Source organism: Nanorana parkeri, unplaced genomic scaffold (assembly GCF_000935625.1).
Source record: "Nanorana parkeri isolate BGI_ZX_2015 unplaced genomic scaffold, ASM93562v1 scaffold938, whole genome shotgun sequence".
NCBI lineage: Eukaryota > Metazoa > Chordata > Amphibia > Anura > Dicroglossidae > Nanorana > Nanorana parkeri.
The window spans coordinates 122,566-147,970 of NW_017307206.1; the positions used below are offsets into that span (position 1 = coordinate 122,566).

A 25,405-nucleotide genomic window follows, 5' to 3' on the forward strand; every position below is an offset into this window, starting at 1 on the left:
CCTCAGTCATGAAGGGGTTAATGCAGATTTAAAAACCACAATGCTTGCTCAAGTGCAATTAACATATTGCTTTGTAATAAACACATTCCTATTTAACCCTGACACACTGTCAAGCCGTTTTGTCTGGCACCATCTAGGAAATGAACGGATCAACCTTCATATTGATCTGTTTCACTTTGTGACTGTGGTATGGTTTAGTGCTTAACAAAGCAGCATCAGCAATACAAGCACAGAGAACAAGCACAAGAGGAAGCAAACTCCAGCATGAAGCCATTTCTACAAACGACAATCTTTTCCCAGCATGCAACTGCTTTAACCAGGGCTTTCGCAAGCTTACATTAGGCATAATGAAGGTCCTCCAGCAAAATGTGGCCAGGTTAATATGGCACACTATAACAATGAGAACACCAGGGTGTAATGAGACCCTGCAATATGATCAAGAAAAGAAATACAGTTTACTGACTAACATACAGCTTCAGCATGGCAACTATATTGTAATCAAAAGAGCCGAACGTGCCACTTAGAAAGCAACCAAATAGCAGCATAAATTTATCGTGGCTGTGACAACATTAAACGACAACTGTGCATTCAGTCGCTATGGAAGAAGCATCAAACTGCCAGCATCAGATAGAGAAGGGAGAGCAGCTGAAAGCTGAACAAGCTGCCCATATTTTACATAGAGCACAGCGGACGAGAGACACTGTTATCGCCTCCGTGGAACCAACTTTTTTGGGGGCCAGTTCACACAATAAACAGTGCGGTCCAGAGTGGTCAGCCTCTGGAACGCATTGTATGGCATTATGGCCAGCTTCCTGCGTTTAGAGGCGGGAGTGGTGGCGAGTTGAAGTCAATTTTCCCCGCAGCCACACCTTCCACCCACAGTGTGATCACCCACACCAGAACGCGTGCCACATCAGTGCCTTCTAGGGATGTCCCGGTGCCACTTTTTCAGGCCCAAGTACTTCCCCTCATGTACTTGCCGATACCAATTACCGATACTTTTTATTAAAGGGACAGGTGACTTTAAACGATCCATAGTACAACTACATGTTCTGTACTATGGATCATGGTTTAACCTATTCATGTTAGTAGCGGAGAATTGTAACTCGATTGCTGGAGTGTAGTGGAGGTGTGTGCTGTATATATGTACTACATATACATGACACACGTCCAGTACACTATAGCAAAAGATTTACAGCCAGCCCCGTCCCAGCTTCCCTCACTCACAGTTTCACGCCGATCCCTGTTGCCTCACGCGCTGCCTCTCGTAGTCGGCGCTGGGCAGGATCGCTGCATCGCGTCTCGGTGCTCACAATTCTGCCCTGCTAACATGAATGGGTTAAATCATGATCCGCAGTACATATGTCCCGTACACTGCAGTAATAGAGTTACAATTCTCCCCTGCTAACATGCATAGGTTAAATCATGATCCATAAGCCTTCGTTCCGGTCCAGTGTGATCCGCTAAAATATAGTGTTTGCAGATCACACTGGACCGGATTGCAGGCACTGATGTGGTAAGCGTTCTAGTATGGGCGATCACACTGCAGGGGGGGGGCTTAGCTTCGGTGTCATTGACTTCAACTTACTGCCACGTCCCCTCCCGCCCCTGAACGCAGAAAGCCGGCCGGAATGCGATACAGTGCGTTCCAGAAGCTGATCGCCCTGGAACGTACTCTTTATGGTGTGAACCCACCCTTAATCTGGTTCAGACCCGCTAGGTTTTAAAAGGGTGACCAAAAACAAAGCCAAAAATGTTAATTCTTATATATACGGGTTTTAGCATGGAAACACAGAAAGTTATGATTTCACTGAAAAGATTATTTATCTAAATTCTAGTTTAAAAACGCTCCATGGCTACTTTTGGTATAAACAGCAATCAAGAACTCTGGAAATTAAAACTAAAACGGAAAAAAACAACTTACCCTTGCAAGGGACTACCACCGCACTGAGCACCGTCCCTTTCCTGTGCCTATTGGTTAATGTAGCTGCACATCAATCTAATGTACCAATAGAGAATCACAAGATGGGGAAGGTTAGGCCCTCATTCTCATTGGCCTCCTGCCTTGTTTTATTGGGCAATTCCATTTTGCTGTTGGCAAGCAGGTCTAAATGTAGAGCAGGGGAGCCGCCGTTTATTTTGTAAAAGTGACCTGGGGTGCTGTACAGCCGGCCAGATCACTTGTAGCTGCCTGCTTGTTCACACACATATCATTCTGTGTGTCATATCACAATGCTGTGCTCAATCTCCTGTATTGGAGGCCAGGCTTCATAAAGAGAACCTTTCAACTCCAAACATTATTGGATAGGAGCTTGTAAGCCCCCGTGTGATAGCAATAAAAGTGATAAAAAAAAAAACAACAAAATAAAAGAAACAAAAATGAAAACCAACTCCGGTCATTAACGTCATCTGCATGCAAATGGGCAGCGTGTGTGTGTGTGTGTTGCCCCCATTCCTCTGTCTGTCATTTTGTGCATTATGTGGGAAAATTGAATTACCCGATCAAATCTGCCATTATACTTACCTTTCAACTCGCGGTCCTTCCCCTCTGCTGGTACGGATATACTATCCATACACCGTACTGCCATCCTGCGCAGCCCTGCTCACAAATAGCAAGCACTCATTGGTCAGTCCCGTCACCTGACCAATGAGAAGCGCTTCTTAGCACGGTTAAATACGGTTTTGGTTAAAAATATTTTTTATATCAGGACAAGTAGATTGGCATCAGGGACAAGTAGACTGGGCCCCTGCTAAAGCAGCATGCTTGGACAAGTAGTTTTTGTAAAAATGTCCACACCACTCGGAAAGCAATTCCGATCCTCAGACGCCCATTATATTCTACTCAGCCACGTACAGCGCTTTTATGTCGCTTTCTTTGGAGTGAAAACGCGGATTATGTTTTATTGAAGATGGAGACTTATCTACTGTGAATGAATGCGGTACACCCCCCACTACTTCTGTAATACCTGTATTTATCTAAGTGGATACAGTAACATGGCCATGAGGAGTTTTATCTGAAGAATTGTTATTAACGCTGAAGATTATTCTGATTTCCCTGGTTCCTCCTTTGCCCCCCTAATCAACATGCTAAAGGAATTTAGAAATAAAACCCTTTTTTCTTGACATACTCTATTTTAGACCCAGTGACTATCCATGGTTCTCTTAGCTTCTCTATCTAATGCAGGCAGATCATAAGTCTTGATGGGTGGCTATCGGTCTGGAGGAGTGGGCATTTCAAGGCAGACTGCATTTGCAACAAGTAACACCTACATGCGATAAGGAGACTCCATGATTGAAAAAGTTAAAAGCCAATCAATGAAAGGGGCAGGTCAGGGACGGTCAGACTCCAGCCAGTAAATGAGGTGGGTTCGATCTGATTTCTAATGCACACTGAGAAGCTCACAGTGTGCAGTGAAATCACTGCAAGCAGTTTGAGTCCAGGGAAGGAGCCTGTACAAGTGTATAAGGCTGAAGGGAAGGCCAGCATGTTAGATCTGTTAGCTGTAAACGCCCAGCATGTCTTCCATTCTCTAAGCATGCAGCTTATTATGTGACTCCAGGAAGTCTCATCCAACCCAAAACAAACAGCACAGTTTGCACCCAAAACAAACAGCACAGTCTGCACCCAGCCAGGATAATGATAGGCTCACACACATACAGACATGGCATATAATGCAGCACCATGACTGTCCCAGCACTGTCAGCTGTATACTGAAATGGATTCCTCTACATACAAAGAGTTCCTATGCCCCATCAGGCGCAGTACTCTGCACCTCTATGACCTCATGACTGACATAAACTTTACACTGACAATGGTAACAAGACAGGTAGATGAGCCGGGTACCTCTCCCAGGGTGGGGCCCCCGTGCAGAGAGGTGTAATGGGCTGTGTGCAGGTATGGAGGTCCCCAGAGACAGACCTCTCCTCCCCCGGGCCCCCCAGACCCCCTCCCGCACTTGCCATGGTGCAGATCGAGGCGATCTTGCGGACGGTCATTGGTAGGTCCATCCGCCCTCCTCCGCCGTCGCCATCATCAACCGGAGCTCGGACCTTGACAGCCGCAGCAGAGTCCCCGGGATAGCGCTCCGCCCGCCGCTGTGCTACATACAAACTAATCCGTCCGGAAACATGGCCGTCTGCAGGAGAGTGCCTGGAGCAGACGTTCCGACACAGCAAAGAGGCCAGGGGCGGAAAGAGCTAGGGAAACTCTATGGCAGGCAGTGTGTCAGAGGAAAACTGAGGGGGCTAGGGGCAAAGCTTAGAAGAACCTGTCTGCCACGATAGTAAACAATGCTTCATAAATCCTTACTCAAAATTCACACAGTTTTCCTATGGAATCCATTAAATGGATGGGTGAATCCTGGCTGACAGCTTTTCCATCTCTGTGACCCCCAACGCCGGGCATTTTCCCTCTCTGTGACCCCCAACGCCGAGCATTTTCTCTTTCTCTGACCCCCAACGCCGGGCATTTTCTCTTTCTCTGTTTTCTTTGGAGTGACAACACGGATTATGTTTTATTGAAGATGGAGACTTCTCTACTGTGAATGAATGCGGTACATCCCCCACTACTTCTGTAATACCTGTATTTATCTAAGTGGATACAGTAACATGGCCATGAGGAGTTTTATCTGAAGAATTGTTATTAACGCTGAAGATTATTCTGATTTCCCTGGTTCCTCCTTTGCCCCCCTAATCAACATGCTAAAGGAATTTAGAAATAAAACCCTTTTTTCTTGACATACTCTATTTTAGACCCAGTGACTATCCATGGTTCTCTTAGCTTCTCTATCTAATGCAGGCAGATCATAAGTCTTGATGGGTGGCTGTTGATCTGGAGGAGTGGGCATTTCCAGGCAGACTGCATTTGCAACAAGTAACACCTACATGCGATGATCATTGGAGGTCCCTCTCTCTGACCTTCAACGCCGGGCATTTTCCCTCTCTCTGACCCCCAACGCCGGGCATTTTCTCTTTCTCTGACCCCCAATGCCGTGCACTTTTCCCTCTCTCTGACCCCCAACGCCAGGCATTTTCCCTCTCTCTGACCTCCAACGCCGGGCATTTTCCCTCTCTCTGACCCCCAATGCCGTGCACTTTTCCCTCTCTCTGACCCCCAATGCCAGGCAGTTTTCCCTCTCTCAGACCCCCAACTCCGAGCACTTTTCCTTCTCTCTGACCCCCAACACCGGGCATTTTTCCCCCTCTCTGGCTACCAGCTCAAGGCACCTTTCCCTCTTTCTGACCTCCAACTCCGGGCACTTTTCCCTCTTTCTGACTGCCAACTCCGGGCACTTTTCCATGTTTTTGACTGCCAACTCCGGGCACTTTTCCCTCTCTCTGACCATCAACACTGGGCACTTTTCCATCTTTCTGACCGCCAACACTGGGCACTTTTACCTCTTTCTGACTGCCAACTCCGGGCACTTTTCCATCTTTCTGACCACCAACACTGGGCACTTTTCCATCTTTCTGACCACCAACACTGGGCACTTTTACCTCTTTCTGACTGCCAACTTCGGGCACTTTTCCATCTTTCTAACCTCCACCGCCAGGCACTTATTTTCCCTATTTTCTGACTGCCGACGCTTGGCACTATTCCCTCTCTCTGACTGCCAAAGTCAGCCACTACTCCCTCTCACTGACTGCCAACGCTGGTCACTGAGCAATAAAGAGGAAACATTGCTGAGCATTGTTGGTGAGAGAGAGATAGAGAATATAAGAAAATAAGTGGACCGGAAGTTCAGAGAAGCTGCTTACTGGAACCCGCGGCTGTGATAAAATATGAGTGAACATTTTGAAATAAAAGGGACAAATAGGGCCCGGATTTCCCACAAGGCCACCGAGGCCCGGCAGAGGGGCGGCAGCGGTGAACTTGCGGGGGCCGGTGTAAGGTGTCCCGGCGGCGGAGTGTGCGGCCGCCGGCCAATCACGTTGCGGCGGGCAGCAACTCCTCCCCCCAGTTGTCAGATATAGGGCGCGTGGTATGAATCTACCGGCGTCAATCCACATTAACAGGACGCCGGTGGATTCATACCTCGCCGTCTACCTTGCTATCACACCAAGGCTTGTTATCTCCTGTGTGATAGCAATAAAGTTAGGTGGAAAAAAAATGCCATGATTTTAAAAAAAAAGTAAGCGTATGGCCAGCTTAAGTTATGGGAAATCCAAAATTTTACAGTTACAGAAGAAGAGGTGAGGGTAAATCTTCCAATGGACACATTTGTTCTGGTGACAATTGCCTAAGGGATTTTCTCTCGCTTCCTGTTGTGTCCCCAGGACAGGAAGTGAGAAGGGAAATCTGCTGAAAGGGCAACAGACAGGAAAAGGTCTGAACTCTGTGGTGGCCAATCCATGTTTGAAAATGATATCTCATACCACTCTTTTACAATTTGAGCCCAAGTAACCCTGGCATTGTCATCTTGGAATATGCCCCTGCCGTCTTGGAAGAAAAAAAAATCTATTGATGCAACAAAGTAGTCATTCAATATATTGAAGTAGCCAGCTGACCTCATTTTTGGGAACATAACTTTGCTGAACCTAGACTAACTATCCAATGGAAGTCTGTTACTTTTTTGCTTAGCTAGGTTGTGACTTTTTTTTTTTGGCATACGAATGTGTTTAGCTCCGCCCCCAACCAAATCACAGGACCAGTTATACTATAAATAAAAGATGCCTCCTAAGGCAACCATTTTTTTTTCTGTCCTCACTGCTCAAGCCGGTTATGCTAAAGAATATTTTTTTGATTTTTACCGTCACTGCTGGTTTCTTCTGGCCTGCCGCACAGGTTCAGCCTCTACTGGTTGCGAAGTTCCCTTTGTTCAGGTGGCTAAAGGCTATCTTATAAGGGAAGCCTCCCCCATATCTTCAGACGTTTGGGGTGCAGGAAATGGTCTCTTGGGGTCCTTCATATTCGGATGCTTCTTCCATGGCGGCATGTTGAAGACACTTGCTTGGCCTCCTCTTCCTGTGACTCCGGAGAAAAATGTGACTCAGCTGCATCATCAGAAACTAAGGTTGTGTCGGAATGATCACATGCATGGACAAGATGACAAATAGTATCCACTCCATGTTCTTTCATTTAGGTTGTTTGACTACTATTTCCTATGGCTTTGCAGTGCTGCTTTGCTCTGGCTGAATCAACTCAACTCATTGGGTGCCTTTCACGTAAAATAGTTTTTCTTACAGCAATCTCCTCGGGGAGGAGGGTCTTGAGTTTGTACCGCTCTCCTCTCTGATATGCTGTCACAGGAGGCTGAGTGAGAGGTGCAGGGAGAAGAGCCCAGCCTCCTGTGACAGCGCGGGCTGTCTCCGCCCACACAACGCTCTTCCAGTGTATTGCGAGTGCAATACAAAGTCGGGTAGAAGTGAGATTTCAGGACCGATCAGCTGTTCCGGGGCACATCGGTTCTCCTGCACATACCATCTGCGATGCCGATCTGCCCAAGAACGGTGGAGAAAGCTTTGAATTCTACACGTTTTGCCGGTCACACATTGTTACCCCAGAAAAAAATGGGTGTGGCTACGTTAGAATGTGTGACCACGTGACGGGTCACACATTCTACCGCCAAAAAAATGGGCGTGATTACATTAGAAAGTGTGATGATGTCAGCGGTCACACATTCTAACGCAGTCACAATCTGCGATAGAACACCGGACTGTGATAGGAGGCTGAGCGGTGTGGGATGAGAGACGCCGGCCGCTCACATCGCTCTCCTCCCACAGCGCTCGGCTGTATATACTTTATACAACTATAGCATTTCTGTATAAAGTACTGCTGAGATTTGTAGTCCTCTATAGAGGGTCCCATTCTGCATTGCTGCAATGCAGAATGGCACCTGCTATAGAGCACTACAAATACCAGCTGTACTTTACACAACCTCAGGCTACAAATAATAATTGTTTTAATTAATTATTTATACTTACCTCTTCTGGCTGGTCTTCTGCTGTTTCCTGGTGGGGGATTCAGGCTGCAGAAAAACCCAGTGTCTGTTTCCTGCTTGCTGGGTCCTCACAGCAGTCCAATGTGCCTGCACCCTGCAGGGCCGTCTTCACTGTCTTCACTATCATCGGCTCGCAGCTCCCTCCTCACGGGGGCCCCATAATATCTGGGTATCCAGCAAGCGGGCGTGCGTGTAGCCTACGCCCCCCTCTCCCCTAATTCAGGGCGTCGGAGTGTGGAGATATTAAGAAGTGTATCCGGCAGCTGGCAGGTCCCCCATCTCGCTGGATACCATCTATGCACAGGCCAGGACTGTGCTGAGCCCCCCCAGGCTGAGGCACACCGGCGGTAGTTCCGCCACTGACTTGGATAGTCAAGGCTAGGCTGCAAACCATCTTATTGCTACCATTTCCCAGAAAGTATAATCCTACTTCTCTCTCCCAGCATCATCCAGAGGTTGGAAGATCCTTCCATCTAAATAGGACATCTTTGTTGCCAGTATTCCAGGTTAAAGTTCTGTTTCAGCTCGTGCCTTAAATGAGGAAGTACATAGAGGTCACCTCTTCTTTCAGGTTGATCTGTTCATCTTTCTGGCGGTATCAGAAAGGGGCTTTCTGCATCCACTAGGTCACATGCATTATGGCCGGTCAAGCAGATGGAGCCAAAGATCAATCTCTGGGTTCACTCTACTGAAGGATGTCATCCTTATGGATAGATTTAGTGGTGTATCTCCAGAGTTATACTGGAAGGCAGTAACCTGGTATATGTTCCTGTCCCAATACAGGGTCTATCCAGGAGTCTTGTCCATGGTGAAGTTTGGTTCTGAATCCATTTCACAATTGTGTAAATAGATACATATCTCAACTTTACCCTGCCTTGTTTTAGCTTGCTATGTCCCATTCGTATGCTGCCATGTTGGTGTCAGGAAAACGGAAAATTGTATACTCACCTATCAGTAATTTTCCTTTCCTGACGCCAATATGGGACCCTTCCTTGGCTTTTACATTGAGTACTTGTTACAAGAATGGTTGCCGTGAAGGTGACTTTTATTTATAGTATAACTAGTCCTGTGATTGGGTGAGGGGTGGAGATAAACCCATTCATATGCTGTCATGTATTGAAGTCAGGAAAGGAAAATTACCAATAGCTGAGTATACAATTTTCCTTTTTTATTTATGTATATACACTTTACAATATATATATATATACACACTTTAGGGAGACTTGGAACCCCAATACAACTAATATATTGTATTAGTTCAAACCAAAATCCCAGAAGCTTTTTGTAAAGTTAATCATCGCTGGGATCTGAAGAAGCAGTTAATGGTGAGTTTTGTAGCAGTCTATGAAAGGCTGCATGTTTTACAATTGACTCACAGAGTGGGAGTCCTTATTGTTCTGTGTCTCCCTCTAGCAGGGCATCTCAGAAGACTAAGGATTAAATCATTGAAGCTTGAACTCTCTCAAACTGAAGAAAACAGTTGTATTTAACCGTTTCTGTACAGAATATCAGACCTCTTATGCCAGTCTATTATAATCCATCATGCAGCCACATTTTATGTCCTATTGAATACGCTAGTTTACATCACTTTGTAATACATAGGAGGATGTTTGTACCAATTAGCAGAAAGTCTCATGTAATGCATTTGTATTTATATAATTAAATCATGTTTAGTATCGTTATTCAAAAAACAAATGCATAAATATGTAGCACACATTTTTATAATACATCAATATTTAGATTTAAAGACGGAGCAGAAGTAAAAAATGGAATAAGAGTGATATTCATTTTAATGTTTATTTACATTACTTTTTGTGTCGGCTACGTCCTCTTTGTAGCAGTTCTTTTCGGAATAGATGCAGAATGTATACAGGGTTATCTAAAGTGTAACTCATCTGAGAAGATACAGTTAACATCACCATTTCCCAGAACCCCTCCCCTTGGAATGTCAACGCTTGTATTCTGATTGGTTGGAGACTGTAGGAATCAGTTTTCACTCAAGCTGGGAGAGAGAAGTTCTCTTCTGCTTTTGAAGGAGACCCTCAGTTTGGGAAGTTGGATTTTTCTCAGGGACGTCTCACCAGCTTTACTTGCTTCTAAACCATGGTATTAGCGTCAAGAAGCCACGGAACTTAATATCAATACGTAACCTTAATAGCTGGACAATTGCCCGTAATATTTTTGGCAGACTATGTCCCAGTATGCTCACAACTATCTACTTGTTCCTATCCCTGAGTATCCTCTGTTGGACTGTGACCCTAACAGGAACATCAAGATTGTGGTACTGGGGGGCAGTGGTGTTGGAAAAACAGGTAAAAGAGTATATTATTATGTTCTGAGTTAATTGGAATGTTTTTTTCAGTCCAGTTTACTTTGTGTATTGACTTATCATGATAAAAGTGATCAAGTTTATTAAACTTTGTATTACAGAGGTAAAATAATCATTTTCACAGGTCTCTAAGGCTTCTGATGTTCAGTTAGCTGTAAGTAGTAGCAAACGTGAAGGCACACAGCTTTAATTGTGTTCACTCTAGCAGAAGCAGCTGGTTTTCACTTGTCAATCATCTATAGTTTGGTTTGTGACAGTTAACGATAGAGGACTACAATCAGCCCTATGTTAAAACACAAAGATCATTGCATTCATCACAATTTGCACTGCAGTCAATTTTCTCTATAGTAATGTGCTCAAAGTTAGAGCAGAATATACATGGAGACTGCTTCACAAATTGATGGCAATAGAGATGTTCAGATGCCGGTGCCGATACTAGGTATTTTTTTTACGAGGACTCCCAGGGTTGCAGCTGGGACCTGGCTCTGACGCTCCACCACTGTCCTGAAATCATTAGTCTGTATTGTTTTAGAAAAACTGTCACATGACAATAAACAAAAATGTATCAGTACTTGTATCTGTGAGTACTTTGACAATTATCAGTACTTGTATCTGGGAGTACTTGGACAAGTATCAGTACTTGTATCTGTGAGTACTTGGACAAGAATCAGTACTTGTATCTGGGAGTACTTGGACAAGTTTCAGTACTTGTATCTGGGAGTACTTGGGCAAGTATCAGTACTTGTATCTCGGAGTATTGGACAAGTATCAGTACTTGTATCTGGGAGTACGTGGACAAGTATCAGTACTTGTACTTGAAAAAATGGTGTTGGTGCATCCCTTATATATATTTATAAAACAAATTTAAAAATTAGTAAAACACGCATTAAAACAGGGATGCACAGATACCAGTAGCTCCGTATGCTCTTTAAAAATTACAGCTGCCTCCTCACTTTTGATTTTTTTTCTCTAGTCTAGACTTGGAGCTGGAAAAGTATCTGTACTTGTATCAAAAGGTACTTGGTATCTGAACATCCCTAGATGGCACGTATTTTAACAAAACGTGTCAAGCTGTTTAAAGTGTCTAGATTGCAAATACATCTATATTCCTTTCCCTACAAATCAAGCACAGTACTTGTTATAAAAGCTTGTATTAGTAAACCATATAAACTAATCATGACAGTTTTGTATTTACATGGCTTTACATTACATGATGGATGTGCATCTCGCTTAACAGGCACCTTCTGACCATCTCTATTTTTGGCTACACGCACCTTGTTATATCTTTATACATGCTTACGTTACAGTAGAAGAAATGACAATTGGACATCTTAGTCATCAAAATAGAAACATCATTTCTGTGCAGCGTAAGCTGATGGTCTGTATTTTCTCTCATATTTAATATAGGACAATATTTGTATACATAGGTGACAAGAAGCCATTTTAAATAATTATAAAAGCATTGTTATGGGTGGTAACAAAGGCATCTGTTAGTATATATTTGGTAATTATGTAATTAGTGTCACATGACTCACTTTGTAGGAGTCCCTTGGTAGAATATTCAAGACAATACATATGATTTTAATTTCAAACATGTGTTATGTGCCTTTATTATTCTGAAAACAATGATTAAAATAAACACAACCACTTAGAAGATGGGAATAAATATATAAGCAGCATAAGATCATGCTAAATAAAACCTTCCAATACATCCACAACAGTACACCAAGTCTAAACGGAAGAAGTTATATTAATAACTATTTGCTAAATACATAGCTTTAATGTCCACTAACTATGCTGTACTTTCGTTTAAAAGGTACATATACATACATGGCAAATGTATAACCTCATTTTCAATGCTACATGTTAATGGCCAATACACTGAAAGTACAACACATACTTCTTTTCTAGAACGCCTAGGCACAAAAAGTACCTCAGTGAATTTCCCATGGATTAAATAATGCAGGAATAAACAGGATTGGATAGGTCTTTACATAAATATGTAGGATATGCAGTATCTGTATGTGTATGTATTTTTTGACTTTCTATCCTCTTGTTGGACTGAAGTTGTAAGATGTAAGACAATGTCTGTTCCAGGCAATGAACTGGGGCAATTGGTGATCAAAGTGTATATCCTCCAACAAGTAACAAACATTATAGTTAGAGTCCTCAGTGAGGACATGATCTCTTAACTTTCCTAATTCATCCAAATCATATAATTTCCTCATGCCCAAACAGATGTGTCATAGGAATGGATATTCCATTTCACACACTGGATATTCTACTCATGCCGTCTTCAGCACCTCAGGCCTAATTCTAATACAGCCTAATCAACTGTATTGCTTGCCCTGTTTATAAAAGTCTTAATGCAGAAGTTCTCAAACTGTTTATTTACAGTCTGAATGGCTCCTCAAATGTATTCTGGGGGGTCTGAGTTAAATACTTCATCCATTTTACTGGACTATAGTGCGATAGATTTTAGTTCTCAGAAGTATAGTCATTGGCTTACCTCTACACAGGCTATCCCCCCTTCAGTCTATCATGAATGCTGCTGCTAGACTCATTCACCTAACCAACAGCTCAGTGTCTGCAACCCCCCTCTGCCGATCCCTCCACTGGCTTCCAATAGCCCAAAGGATAACATTCAAAATATTAACAATGACTTACAAAGCCATCCACAACTCAGCCCCTGGCTATATCTCAAACCTTGTCTCACAGTATCACCCTAACTGTCCCCTCCGCTCTTCAAAAGACCTCCTGCTTTCCAGCTCCCGCGTCAACTCCTCCCATGCTCGCCTCCAGGACTTCACTAGAGTCTCTCCCATCCTCTGGAACTCTTTACCCCAACCTGTCCGTCTGTCTCCCACTCTGACTGCCTTTAAGCGATCCCTTAAGACTCATCTCTTCAGGGAAGCCTATCCCACCTCAACCTAACCACTCAACCATCACGTTCTCAAACAATTAATCCCCACACGGCTACCTCCTCATGTATCACATCCCCCTCCCTTTTAGATTGTAAGCCCTCAGGGGCAGGGCCCTCCTTACCACCTTGTCTTGAATTGTATTGTGATTGTAATGCCTTCCTTATATTGTAAAGCTCTGCGCAAACTGTTGGCGCTATATAAATCCTATATAATAATAAGTATGGCACATATAATAGTTGAGGGTCTATGAAAAGTGGTGCATTGGTGACCCCAAAATAATGGCACACTAACAGTATCACTTGGTGCCCAAAAACTTGGAATCTGAACTTAAAACAGCATCTCTGCCTTGAGGCTATATGCCTAAAATATAATGTGGATGAAAGTAATGTATCATTTACAGGATGCTGGAGAATTTATTGTATAGTATGCTTCCAACGCATCTAATCCTAATTGAATCAAGCTGTGTTTAACAAACATTTCTGTTATTCATCTAGTATAAGACTATAAGACTAGTATTGAGTCTAATTCAGTTTTTCATTAAAGTTTTTTTGGACTCGGTTCTCTTAATATCAAATAAAAATTTGAAACACTTTTACTTGCCTTTTTAGGTTGCCCAGTGATGGAAAACAAATGACTAATTATTTCCACGTCAAGTATATGCTTGTTTCTAGACATCACAATTTGGATGAACTTTGGGAATTAATATTTAACAATCATCAATTAATGAATTATTAGATGCATACTTTTGAGTGGACTACAACCCTGCTCTGCTAACACCTGTCAAGTCAGACAACGAAACATTCTATTACAGTTTACACTAAGTTAGTCAAGGTTATTAAGCAATACTATACATTTGCTATGTGAAGCGAGGCAGTAATTTAAGACTCAATAAATATGTAATCCTTGAGACTTCCTAAGTCACGTTAACAAAGCTTTTTCTTTTCCTTTGTCCTAGCCTTGGTTGTAAGATTTCTGACAAAGAGGTTTATTGGAGACTATGAAGCAAACACTGGTAAGTTTGTAAAGAGGGTGGAGAGGGAGATCAATTACCCAGCATGTGCTTACAAAATGAGAAGCCTGCAAATTTTCTGTCTGTGTCAACATTTGCAAATGCACAACATGTACAATCAATATTATCTGAGAAAGACCACTGTGATTTAACTGGCCCTACTTATGCTTTCTCAGGAAAGCTTTGTGCTGTACACAAAGAGATGCTACGTTATAATAGACTTTGGGTGTATGCACTCTTTATATCATCTTACTTGTTAAATCATATGTTCTTATTTGTCATTTTGGTCCTTAGTAATGTGTCTTTGTTCCTTGAAAAAGATCATTCCAAATTGTAGCAATTACTTTTAGTGTCCTTACCACTCTTTCCCACTGGCTTAGTTGAAGATTTTATTTATCTAAAACCCTGCAAGATCTTTGTCCCGTTTCCATCCACTTACCACAGGGAAAGCCTGTCCACAGCCTGACATGTCTTAATATATTATGAAGATCTACTTAACTGGAAGTACATTTTCCATGGCTGGTAAATGTAAGGAGATTGCGTAATCAGATTGTAACATGTGTCTACCTTAATTCGAAACCCACCTTAAAATTTCTTTCAAACAACTGTTTTAAAGTTTAATTTTATTATTTTCTATTTTTGTACTATTGAACCTAACTGTAAGGCCCCATTCACATGGGGAGATCTGGGATTGCTGCTCCAGGAACCTACTGATTTCTGTCGTGGGAATCCCAGATGTCCCATTCAAATGCAGCTGCTGTGCCTGTAATCCGTGGGTTCCTGCCACCAAAAGAGGCCAGATCGCCCCGTGTGTATGATGCCTTACACAAAGGTATGCGTTATTATGGATTATACAGAGATATAGGGCACTGCCCGTAACAGAGAGGTATAAGTGACTGTGTATAACAGAGAAGTATGAGTCATTGCTTTTAAAAGAGAGCTATGTAGCACTTCATGTAATAGATATGAGGCACTGCATGTAATAGAGAGCTACAGAGGTATATGCACTTTATGTCACAGAGAGGGATGAATCACTGACTATAATAGAGAAGGATGAGGCATCTCATTAGTAGTTTGGCCACCAGGGAGTGAGCTGTATGTGATGGGGGAAGATCTCACATGTGACATGTATACTGGTATGTGAGATGTGTGTAATCGGGGGCAGGGGCGTCCCGAGGCTGGGTGACCCCCTGAGCGGTAACCGAGTGTCACCCTGCCGAGACGTCACTGCGCATGCGCGTGACGTCACCACGCGCGTGCGCGATGACATCATCTTGGTGATGGACGCTACGCAGAGAGAGGAGGGGACAGTCACCCGGCGGGATAAGCTATGCCGCCGGGTCACCTCCTCTCTACTGATACTGTTGGGCGTTCGGTCCATGACCGAGCGCCCGACTTTTCAGAGGGGGGTGACACCAAAATGACTGTGAGTCATTTTGGTGTCACCCCTCCAATGGTGGCACCCGGGTGCGGGCCGCACCTCCCTTGTGACGCCACTGATCGGGGGACATATCTCATTTGTAGCATTGATACTGAGGAGTGAGCTGTGTGTAGTGGGGCAGATCTCACATGTTAGATGGATACTGGTATGTGAGCTGTGTGTAACTGGGGAAATATCTCCCTTGTAGCATAGATACTGAGGAGAGAGCTATGACACTGGTAGCTCTCACATGTGGCATGGGTACCTGCAACTGAGTTGTGTGTACCTGGGAGGAGCAGACCTAATTTGTGGCATTAATAAAGAGGCATGACTTGTGTGTTATTGGGGCAGCACTAACTTGTGGCATGGATGCTGGCAAATGAGCTGTGTGCAACCTGGTAAAGATCCCACCTGTAGCATGGATACTGCGGACTGAGCTGTGTGTAATGGGTAGCATGATATTGGCATTGGAGGAAGATCTCGCTTATAGCATGGATATTGGGCAGTGAGCGGCGTGTAATGGGATGCAGATTTAAATTGTGTCATGGATGCTGGGGAGTGAGCTGCTTGCACTGGAGGGCAGATCTCAGTATTTCACTTTTGTCTGTGCAGGAAATTAATGATTTCTGAGATTTAAGTACTGTGGTTTAAGTCCACTGAGAGCTAAACATCATGCTATATGTCTTTGCCTTGGAAGTAATTTGTGTAAACTATGGTCCATTACCCTTTCTTCGAGGTTGTACTTCCTCATATTACCCTGAAGACTTCCAGCTACGTCTTCAGAGCTCCTGCTCTCCAGTGTTATTTTAGTGTTTTGATATTGCAGTAAACAATAATAATAGCTGTGTTACCCAGGTCACCAATATCTGGTCTACATCTCAAAGTAAAAACTTCATGATAGCAACCCACAACATGCCAGTAAACAAGGCTAAACACAAATTATGACATGAATATTTATTTATTAGGCCAGTGTAAAAATGTTATATGTACATTAAATTACTATTTTAAATCACTTACTGTATTTGTATATATACTATATATCCTAATAGAAAATAATGACTGATAAAAGACCAAAAGCACCTCAGTGATCATTAGGTACATTTCAGGTACAAGGTACGTTTCAGTTAAAGCCGAACTTAAGTCAGTAGTAAATTAAATAGTAGTATGTGCCCCCTTGTACCAAAGTTTAATGCTCATTTACTCTAGGAAAGTTTAAAGCTGAGGCATACTTAGCTTATTCTTCCCTCCCACAAAACCACTTCTCAGCACTGTTTGTGCAGTTATGGCCTCTTCTATCTGATCAGGTACTTTAATCTCTCCCTAGAGTAAATTTAGAGCATTTTGCTATCTGGGAAGGTGGGGATTGCACATACTACCGTACTAATATTTTAATGCTGACTGGGGTAAAAAATTTAATGTTTCTATTTAAGTCTACCTATCTACTAAAGGGCATCCAGACCTGACAGCTGTACTAGTTAAAGTGGGACACCCAGCAAAACCTTTGTGCCAGTTTTTGATAGAGTGGGGAACGGTTAGAACTTTGTCAGGCTCCTTTTGTTGATTGGGTGCCTGTCACAGGGATTAAAATCCAATAAATCATACCAAATGTCATAAAATAAACGTGTGATTTAAAATATATAAATAACACAAATGAACAAAAGCACATTATGGATTCCTGACAGGTCAAAAATAAGACCACTTTGCATAAATCCGAATGCAAATACGTTTTTTTTCTCCCCAAGGCTTATTTACAGTAGTATTAAAGGCTGGGTGTTGTTTTCCTTAATTCATTCTATGCATCAAGGCAAAAAACACCCTTTTCAAACACCCCTGTCCCATCTACACTTGCCTACAGCCACTTTTCTTCACCGCGACCAGGAATATACACGGGTTTCCCAGAACTTCCTGGTTGCTGGGGAGGGTACTAAGAGCAGAGGAGCCATATGCTCCTTCTGCTGTCAGTCAGGTTATGGCTGCAAGGGTGAGGGCATGGCCAGCCGCACGCCGTGTGTGTCTATGGACGCACTCAGCTAGGTGCGGACACGGCTGTGACCGTGCACGTACGGGTGATTCCACAGCAGTTGGCTAGCTGATGGAGGCACCTGTAAAGGGGGGGCGGGCTTGCGGTCTGGATACCACTGGAGAACGGGGAAATTAAAAAAAAATAAAGGATAAAATAACTTTTTTTTAAGCAAATCTGCCCACCATAAAACAGAAAAAAAACCCTGAAGGTTTAATGCCACTTTAAGTACCCAGTCTGGAAATTTTTCACTTAAAATAAAAGAACTAAAAGTCATCATGTCTTCATTAAAAAAATGAAATGTTTTAAAATTATGAATACAAAACTACAGAGGAGACATGGTTTCATATCAAACTTGCTTTGTTACTGTACAGGTGCATTATACTCAAGAAAGGTCGCAATTGATGGGGTACAAATTTCACTCCAAGTGCAGGATACACCCTATGTATCGATGGAGGTAAGCTTTTTATATACAGAATACTACAGCAAACAAACCATAGTTCTATTAGAATGTTAGTATATGTTAAATCCCCTTTGTGTCTATAGCTTCCAGTGGTCTGTAAATCAAAATTTCTGTTTTACTTAAAGTGTATTAAAACACAAAAAAGCACGAAAATACATATAGTATCATTACAGTTTAACCGTCCTTAGATGCATTAGTTTTCCTTTTTTTACAGGCTTTCTGCCTTTATTTCCACCTGGCAATCCTGCAAATAACACACTTCCCGTACCTGGGTGGCTACACTCACTCCACTGTACCTGTGGAAGGAAGTCATGGTTGTCACCAAGGATGGACTTCAAACATGTCTTCCTCTCTTCATCTCCATTACATGGGGAGTGAGAGTTTTTTTTAGTTTGCAGAGAAAAACTAAAAGCATTGTTTGTGCTTTTAGGTGATTAACCTAATCACTTTTAGGTGATTTCTGGCAAGATTAACAGGTATTTGCTTGCAGAAATGCCTTTTACCAAAAAAAAAAAAAAATTTAGCTACTTCTAAGGACTGGTAATCTCCAAAATATTATAATTTAGTTTTTGGGCTTATATATAACCTAATTATGTTGATGTACTAAAGAAGAAACAACAGTTTAACCTCCTGTGCTTATAACTCTATACATCTCTATTCATATTGGATCTATTAAAATCTATTATTTCTTCATATTATTCAGAACATAACAATACGGGTACAGCAGGCATATAGTGTTAGGCATACAGAACATATGTGGAGACCAGTCCTAATCTTTAGGTGACTCTCAAGTCAAAACTGAAAATGAAGACATGAGATGCATGCAGGAAACAGCCTACCTGCTGAGAACTTCAGTTTTCTGTCCAGGTGTTACTACCATTTCATCCCATTTTTATTTTTCAATATTTCGGTACCAAGTCTGTACATTTGTGGGTTTCAAAAAGGGACTGAAAGTTAGCATGTCTGCAGGAAAAATGACTGCATATTTTGTCCTTAAAAGTGCTATTTTATTACATTTTATATATACATCTTGGCAGTGCGTGGCAATGCCACAATGTAATTTGGCAACAGAGTCGCCCAGGACTCTCAGCCAGAGGGGCTGAGCGGTTCCAGAAAGCAATGACTTTTATAGGTAAAGAGCTGGCTTTGCAGTGTTTTCCAGGTTTTCTGGATTATAGTTGGGATCCTGGAACTGGGAGATTTCAAAGAGAATTGGGAGGGATGAAATCTCCATTCCTGGGTCCGGGGTTTAGTAGTAGTCAGCACCTAATGATTGCATACCTGTGCACAGCCCTTATGGAAAAGATGCTGGCTAATATTCAGGGCTCCAACTGGGAGACAGGGAAGGTCGCTGTGCGGGAGTCAGGAAGACTCCACCTTGGAGTTTGAGTGGAGCAAGGTGGCTGTGTGTGTTGGAGGCGCATGGGAGGAAGCCAAGGAAGTCTTAGAGAGCCAGTTACATACGAGGGAGGTGTGTAAGAGTCACACGAGAGGTGTGGAGAGCCATTGGGAGTCGCTAAACAGTATAGAGCACTGCTGTGGCCAGTGGCTCTGTTGAGAAAAACCCTAATTCTTGGGACTTGGACACATAGGATGTTTTCCACAACCTTTAGTCAGTGAGACATTGTAATGTGTTCTTTTTGCTGAAAGACAAGTGGACATCATGTTGTGTTACAAAAGAAAGATGCTTTCAAATATCAAAATAAATAAAAAAATAAAAAAATAAATATATATACAGGTGAAATAATTAGAATATCGTGCAAAAGTAATTGCAGTAAGTGCAGGTTCCTGTAAAAATAACCCTCTGTATAATTTTAATTCACATAGATAGCAGCTTAAAACAATATATTTACTTGTATTTGGAACTTTTTGGTATGAATTTTTATTAGGTTGTTCCCATCATGTTTTTTGGAGTTAAACTAGATTCACTAAATTATTGGTCCATTTTCCCTGTACAAATTCAGTGATTCAATGACCCGGTAAGGTCAGCCAAGCAGATTTCCATAGCAACAGTGTCCATATGAAAGCATTGTCAGGAATTCTTGCTCTTACTGCGGGTGCAGAGACCTGGTACACAGTGCACGTCTTGTACCGTTTAGAAAACAGATAACAGAAGTGGTGCTTGGGAGTCCTTTAGCAGCGCATGGAAATTATTCTTTAGTCCCATCAGAGAGAACATTTCAAATCCTGCTGTCAGCATTCTGGTTAATGCCATATTAAATTTGTATTGGGAGAACATCCAACTTGAATAACCAACACAAAATCCCACAAATCTCAGAGGGCCATATCTTAAACACAATCATTCAGGCATGAGTCACAGGCATTCTTGTTTATTGTGGGTACTGGACTGGCTGTCCTTGTGTATGTATGTATTATATAAAAATGCTGAATCATCTGGAAGTAGATCATATCCATATCCTGTATGCATGCCGAGACTATGTAAAGCAGAGAGCCAGGTTTTTCTGCCTACTATGCAGTATTAGAATGGCACAATATTTGTACCTGTACTTATTTGGCATGTGCCTTCTAAATGTTAGTGCAGTTACCTTATAGAATGTCCCAGAAACCCCAGTACTGTACTCAAAGCATTCTAATATACAAATACTAACTTCCTTACCTCTCTCTCCTCTTTCGACCTGCTTTTGGTCAGCAAAGCCTTCAGTCACATTGACTGGCTAGGCCGTGAGGCCTCTTACCAGGAGATAAGAGGCCAAGGACACATTTTTAATAAAAATCTGTATTTCCATAATAGAACACATCAGATTTTGGGACTCTTTTGGCACTCTGGAAGGTAACTGAGGAGATGTACTGGCACCACTGAGTACATTATTACTGATTTACTGTTCACGAGAACTGAGCTTTTCCAAAGCAAGCTTGCAGTTTTACATTGACAGCACAGTGGAGTGAAGTAGAGACTAATTGTCTCACACTGCATATTCTTTCTTCCTCCACTCTGCATGCTTGTGGACATTACAAGAAGCTAATATAAATCAGTGACATGAGGTACCTTCAGTTCTGAAGGAGGCATTGCCCCGCCCCAGCCTGCCAAAGCCCTGCCCCATATCCAGCAGAAGCCCTGTCCCCATTACAACGAAGCCCGCCCCCAACCCAATCACCAAGCTAGTGTGAGGGAGTAAGGAGGAAGGGAGTAGACTCCGTGTCCCTCCCTTGCTTGTCACTGCTGAGGCTCAGAGATCGATGTGCTCTGTGTCTTTTTTTCTTTTTTTTGATTGGACAGCTTGGACCAATGGCACTTTGGCCTGTAACTAACAGACAGCGCTCCATCCATGACAGGTTACACAGCGGGGAGGCTTTCCCTGCTGTGTAACCTGTTACAAGCCACTCTGAATGGACAAAAAGCTGCCAGCTTCAGACTTGAAGCTGACAGCTTTTTCCTCCATAATACTAGGTGAGGCTCTGCCTCCCCTGACCGCACGTCCCTGGAATAAATCCAGGTTCCTGTGCTAAAAGTATTTAAATGTGTAATAGTTTTTAATAAGTACATAACTGGATTCAGTTGTGTTTTCATAGCTGTTCGTGTTTTAAGTTTACAGTGAAAAATAACTGTAATAGTAAGTGCAGTGTAGCATTTAAATACAAATAAACTAACCCTGAATCCCAAAGCTGATTTACAGAGTCTGGACTTATTCGAAGTCAGGAGCTAGCTTTGCTTATAGCATAGTGTTTTTTCTATACCTGACAACATGGATTTAACACAGAAGCCATAAACTGCAGATTGCAAAAACACAGTTCAACAAAATACCTCACTTCACAAGGTGTATGCTTTAGTGGAAAGCAGCATGTGAGCGCAAATATATTGAATTTAATTAACCAGATAAGGACCAGAGCAATTTTTAAACTTTTGCACACACAGGCTAAAATCTGAATTTTTTTGATAGAAAATGACTTTAAACCCTCAAACAGTTATATATTTTCTGAAAGCAGAAGCCCTGTAAAATAAAAAAAATGGTAGCTGTATTATTTTTTTATGTCTTACAATATTTGCTCAAATGTTTATCAAATTGCTGTATTTAGGAACAAACTACACTAAAATCAATTTTAGTGCACGAAACTCAATATAATAACAATTGTTTGGCAAAATATAAAAGATGAAGTCATCTTTGATAAGATACTAAATAGGTCAAGGCTTAAAACTGTGAACGCTCGTGCAATGGTGAAAAACTGTGGTACTCAAAATTCTCAGTAGGCGGCGCTTTAAAAGCCTTTACTGCTCGTCCATATAGAGTTAGCAGCAAATAATAGCCCTAGAAATATTGATCAAACAATTGCAAAGTGCTGGTACAAGTGATCGGGCACCTGTACAGCTGCCAAAATCAATTGTACATTAAGAGATTTTCAAGAAGATACCAAGATCACGGCTGCATCAGCTGTTAAAGGGCAACTCGTTTAGCTTAAAATATTGCTATAACATATTCTAACTTAAATGATACTGAAAGAAGAGCTCCAGGAAAACATTTTATTAACCATTGCAGTACAGGGATTTACCCCTGCTGCAAGGGTTAACGGCGCCTTTTTATCTAGGTTAAAAAAAAAGTTATATTCACCTGAACCGTGGAGCTGGCTTCTTATTAGACTAGTCCCTGGGGCCTCTCTCCCCCTCCACTGCAGCAGTCTTAAGTTCCTGTAAATCACCATGTTCTATAAACTGGAGTAGCTGTGCATGGAATTTATCAAAACTGGAGTAGCTGTGCATGGCAACCAATCAGTCTCTCTGTTTCATTTTCAAATCTTAAAAGAACAAACTGAACAGAAAAGCTGATTGGTTGCCATACACAACTGCTCCTGATTTTTTTCTGCTCCAGTTTTGATAAATTCCCTCCAGTGTAAGACATGAGGACGGTGAGGACGGTGAGGAAACTTCCAATGCTGCAGCTTAGAAGGAGACAGGCTGAAGGGAGCACGGTGACAACTGGCCAGCTCAGAGCTTCGGGTGAATATACCTTTGTTATTTTTTAACCTAGACAAAAACGAGCACTTAACCTTTGCAATGCGGGGGTAGCCCCACTGCAATGTTTAAGAAACATTTTTTCTGGAGTTATTTTTGTATTTAAGTGTTAATTGTTTTAAAAAAACAAAACTTATTTTTTTTTTTGTTTTGGATCAAGAAGTGAGGAGTTAAAAGTTAAAACCCCTTTCAGATGTTTTATTCTATCCTGTGAGCTTCACTCTCTATTTGTCCTGGTGACCATTGCCACTGAGACTGTGAAGGAAAATCTAAAATCTATATTGGTCTCCAGAACATGGTAAATCCTCCAATGGGAGTTCTCGTTCTTGTGACAGCTTCCTCACTTTGGAGAGATTTTCTCTTATTTTCTGTTGTGTTTACGGGACAGAAAATGAAATCTCCTCAATGGGACACAGATGGCAAGAAAAACCTTCCCTATCCAAAATTATTTAAAAAAATGTTTTGTTTTTAGATATACTTTACATAGTATTTGAGGTTGAATAAAGACACATGTCCATCAAGTTCAACCTATTGTGTGTATGGTCCTACTGATGTGTGCGTATGTATAGGTCCCTGTGTGTTCTCATTCTTAAGAGTACTTGTACCTCTGTATATTACGGTCCCTGAGGAAATCGTCCAATCGCCTCTTGAACGATACCACACTCTCCGCTGAAATCACAGCATGTGACAGAGAACTGAGAAGAAACCCATTCGCCCCTTGTGATGACATTTTTTCTCCACCAATTTTAAGTGGTTGCCTCTCGTCCTTGTCATGGAGTTAATTGTAAAGAGTTTGCTGCTAATGTTACTATCCCCGGTAAACATTTTGTACATGAAAATCATGTCCCCCCTTAATCTCCTTACTTCCAATGAGAACATATTTAAAATTCAGTAGCCTGTTCTCATATCTCAGGTCCTCCATCCCCTTTATGAGTTTGGTCGCCCTCCTCTGGACTCTTTCCAGTTCAAGGCATATCCTTTCTGTTCACTGGTGCCCAAAACTGGACCGCATACTCCAGATGAGGCCGAACCAGTGATCTATAATAGCTGTAGCTTGCGATATCCTGAGCTTTTGGTCACGGGAGGATGCTAGTTTATGTCCTTCCGTAACCCTTAAGAGAACTATGGGGAAAAACACTTACCCCATAGTTCTCTTTTAAGTCTAAGGGGACCCCGCACAAACATAGAAAATATAATTTCCTACGATGAAGCTGGCACACAAGAGATGCCTACACATACTGTAATACTGGATACACATAGGTTCCTTGATCCACGCTAAACAGCATGGATGAACGAATCTTCCACTGTGTACATTTATATTCTGACAGTGACACTGACCACACAGTGCTTGCATGTTGTTCCGGCAAAAGTCTATCTAATGATCAACTTCTGCTGAGGGGATAGGGTCACCAACGGGTTGAATTTTGGATGATTCCTGCTGAATCGGCTGTATTTCGCTCCATGTGTACCCAGCTTTAGCTTTTAGGAAAACACTGTGCCTAGAAATCTCATAAAAAGGCCCCAACCATCTCCCAGTGTGTCATGCTGTGCTCCAGTGTCATCAGTACCTTATTCTATGAAAGATCCGATATCTGCTCCTGTTCATATTGGTTCACAGATCATATGACCAGCAGGCACCCTTCAAACTATGCCATTCCATTGCGCTGCGGTACTGCATGCAAATTAACGTATGTTCCATTAAGGGAGTCATTTAATCAAGAATGGGCTGCCAGTGCATGGCAACAAAAAATAAAATACCAAACCAGCAGTGCGCTTCAGTGTGAGTGTCAGTATGCAGTGCGAGTCCATTTGCACCTATTGTACTTGTGCATTAAAGTGCCATTCAACAGTGCTCCCACAGTACATTCAATGCCTCTAAAATATAAACATCTGCTGTATTGTGTTCGCAAAAATATATATTTTTAGAAGCTAACACTCAGTGATGGTGGCCTCACTATTGTACATCCATTAACAATTTTCTTCTATGACATATGACCATAAACTACAAAAGAATTTCTGCAGACCACATGTATCCTATTTTGCCTACTTTCAGCTCCTTCACCTCATTTTATCCGTGGCAGATGCCTCCGCTAGAAGAATATTTAGCTCTAAAGCTCACAGTAAGATTTTTGGCACGTCATTCAGAAGCTGCGCCAGATCACAGTAACAATACAGCACAAAGTTCCACAAACTCATACAGTGCCTTGCAAAAGTATTCACCCCCCGGTGTTTTTTCCTGTTTTATTGCATCACAACCTTCAATTAAAAACATGCCTACCACTTTATAGGTTTATTAAGGTTAATCACTTTATTGTGAAACAAACAATAATTAAG

The 25,405-nt window shown here is 42.2% G+C and overlaps 2 protein-coding genes across 2 annotated transcripts in view; one reads left to right on the plus strand and one right to left on the minus strand.

Annotated features, from left to right (window-relative positions):
• LOC108795141 (ubiquitin carboxyl-terminal hydrolase 12-like) overlaps positions 1–4,182 on the minus strand; it is a 45,287-nt gene extending 41,105 nt beyond the window's left edge. The window contains exon 1 of the mRNA XM_018566332.1: positions 3,961–4,182. Coding sequence (XP_018421834.1) covers positions 3,961–4,008 — 48 coding nt within the window. The 5' untranslated portion in view covers positions 4,009–4,182. The remainder of the gene's footprint in view (positions 1–3,960) is intronic.
• Positions 4,183–9,937: 5,755 nt separating this feature from the next.
• Positions 9,938–25,405, plus strand: part of LOC108795137 (ras-like protein family member 11A-like) — a 34,194-nt gene continuing 18,726 nt past the window's right edge. The window contains exons 1-3 of the mRNA XM_018566328.1: positions 9,938–10,252; positions 14,149–14,205; positions 18,017–18,099. Coding sequence (XP_018421830.1) covers positions 10,132–10,252; positions 14,149–14,205; positions 18,017–18,099 — 261 coding nt within the window. The 5' untranslated portion in view covers positions 9,938–10,131. The remainder of the gene's footprint in view (positions 10,253–14,148; positions 14,206–18,016; positions 18,100–25,405) is intronic.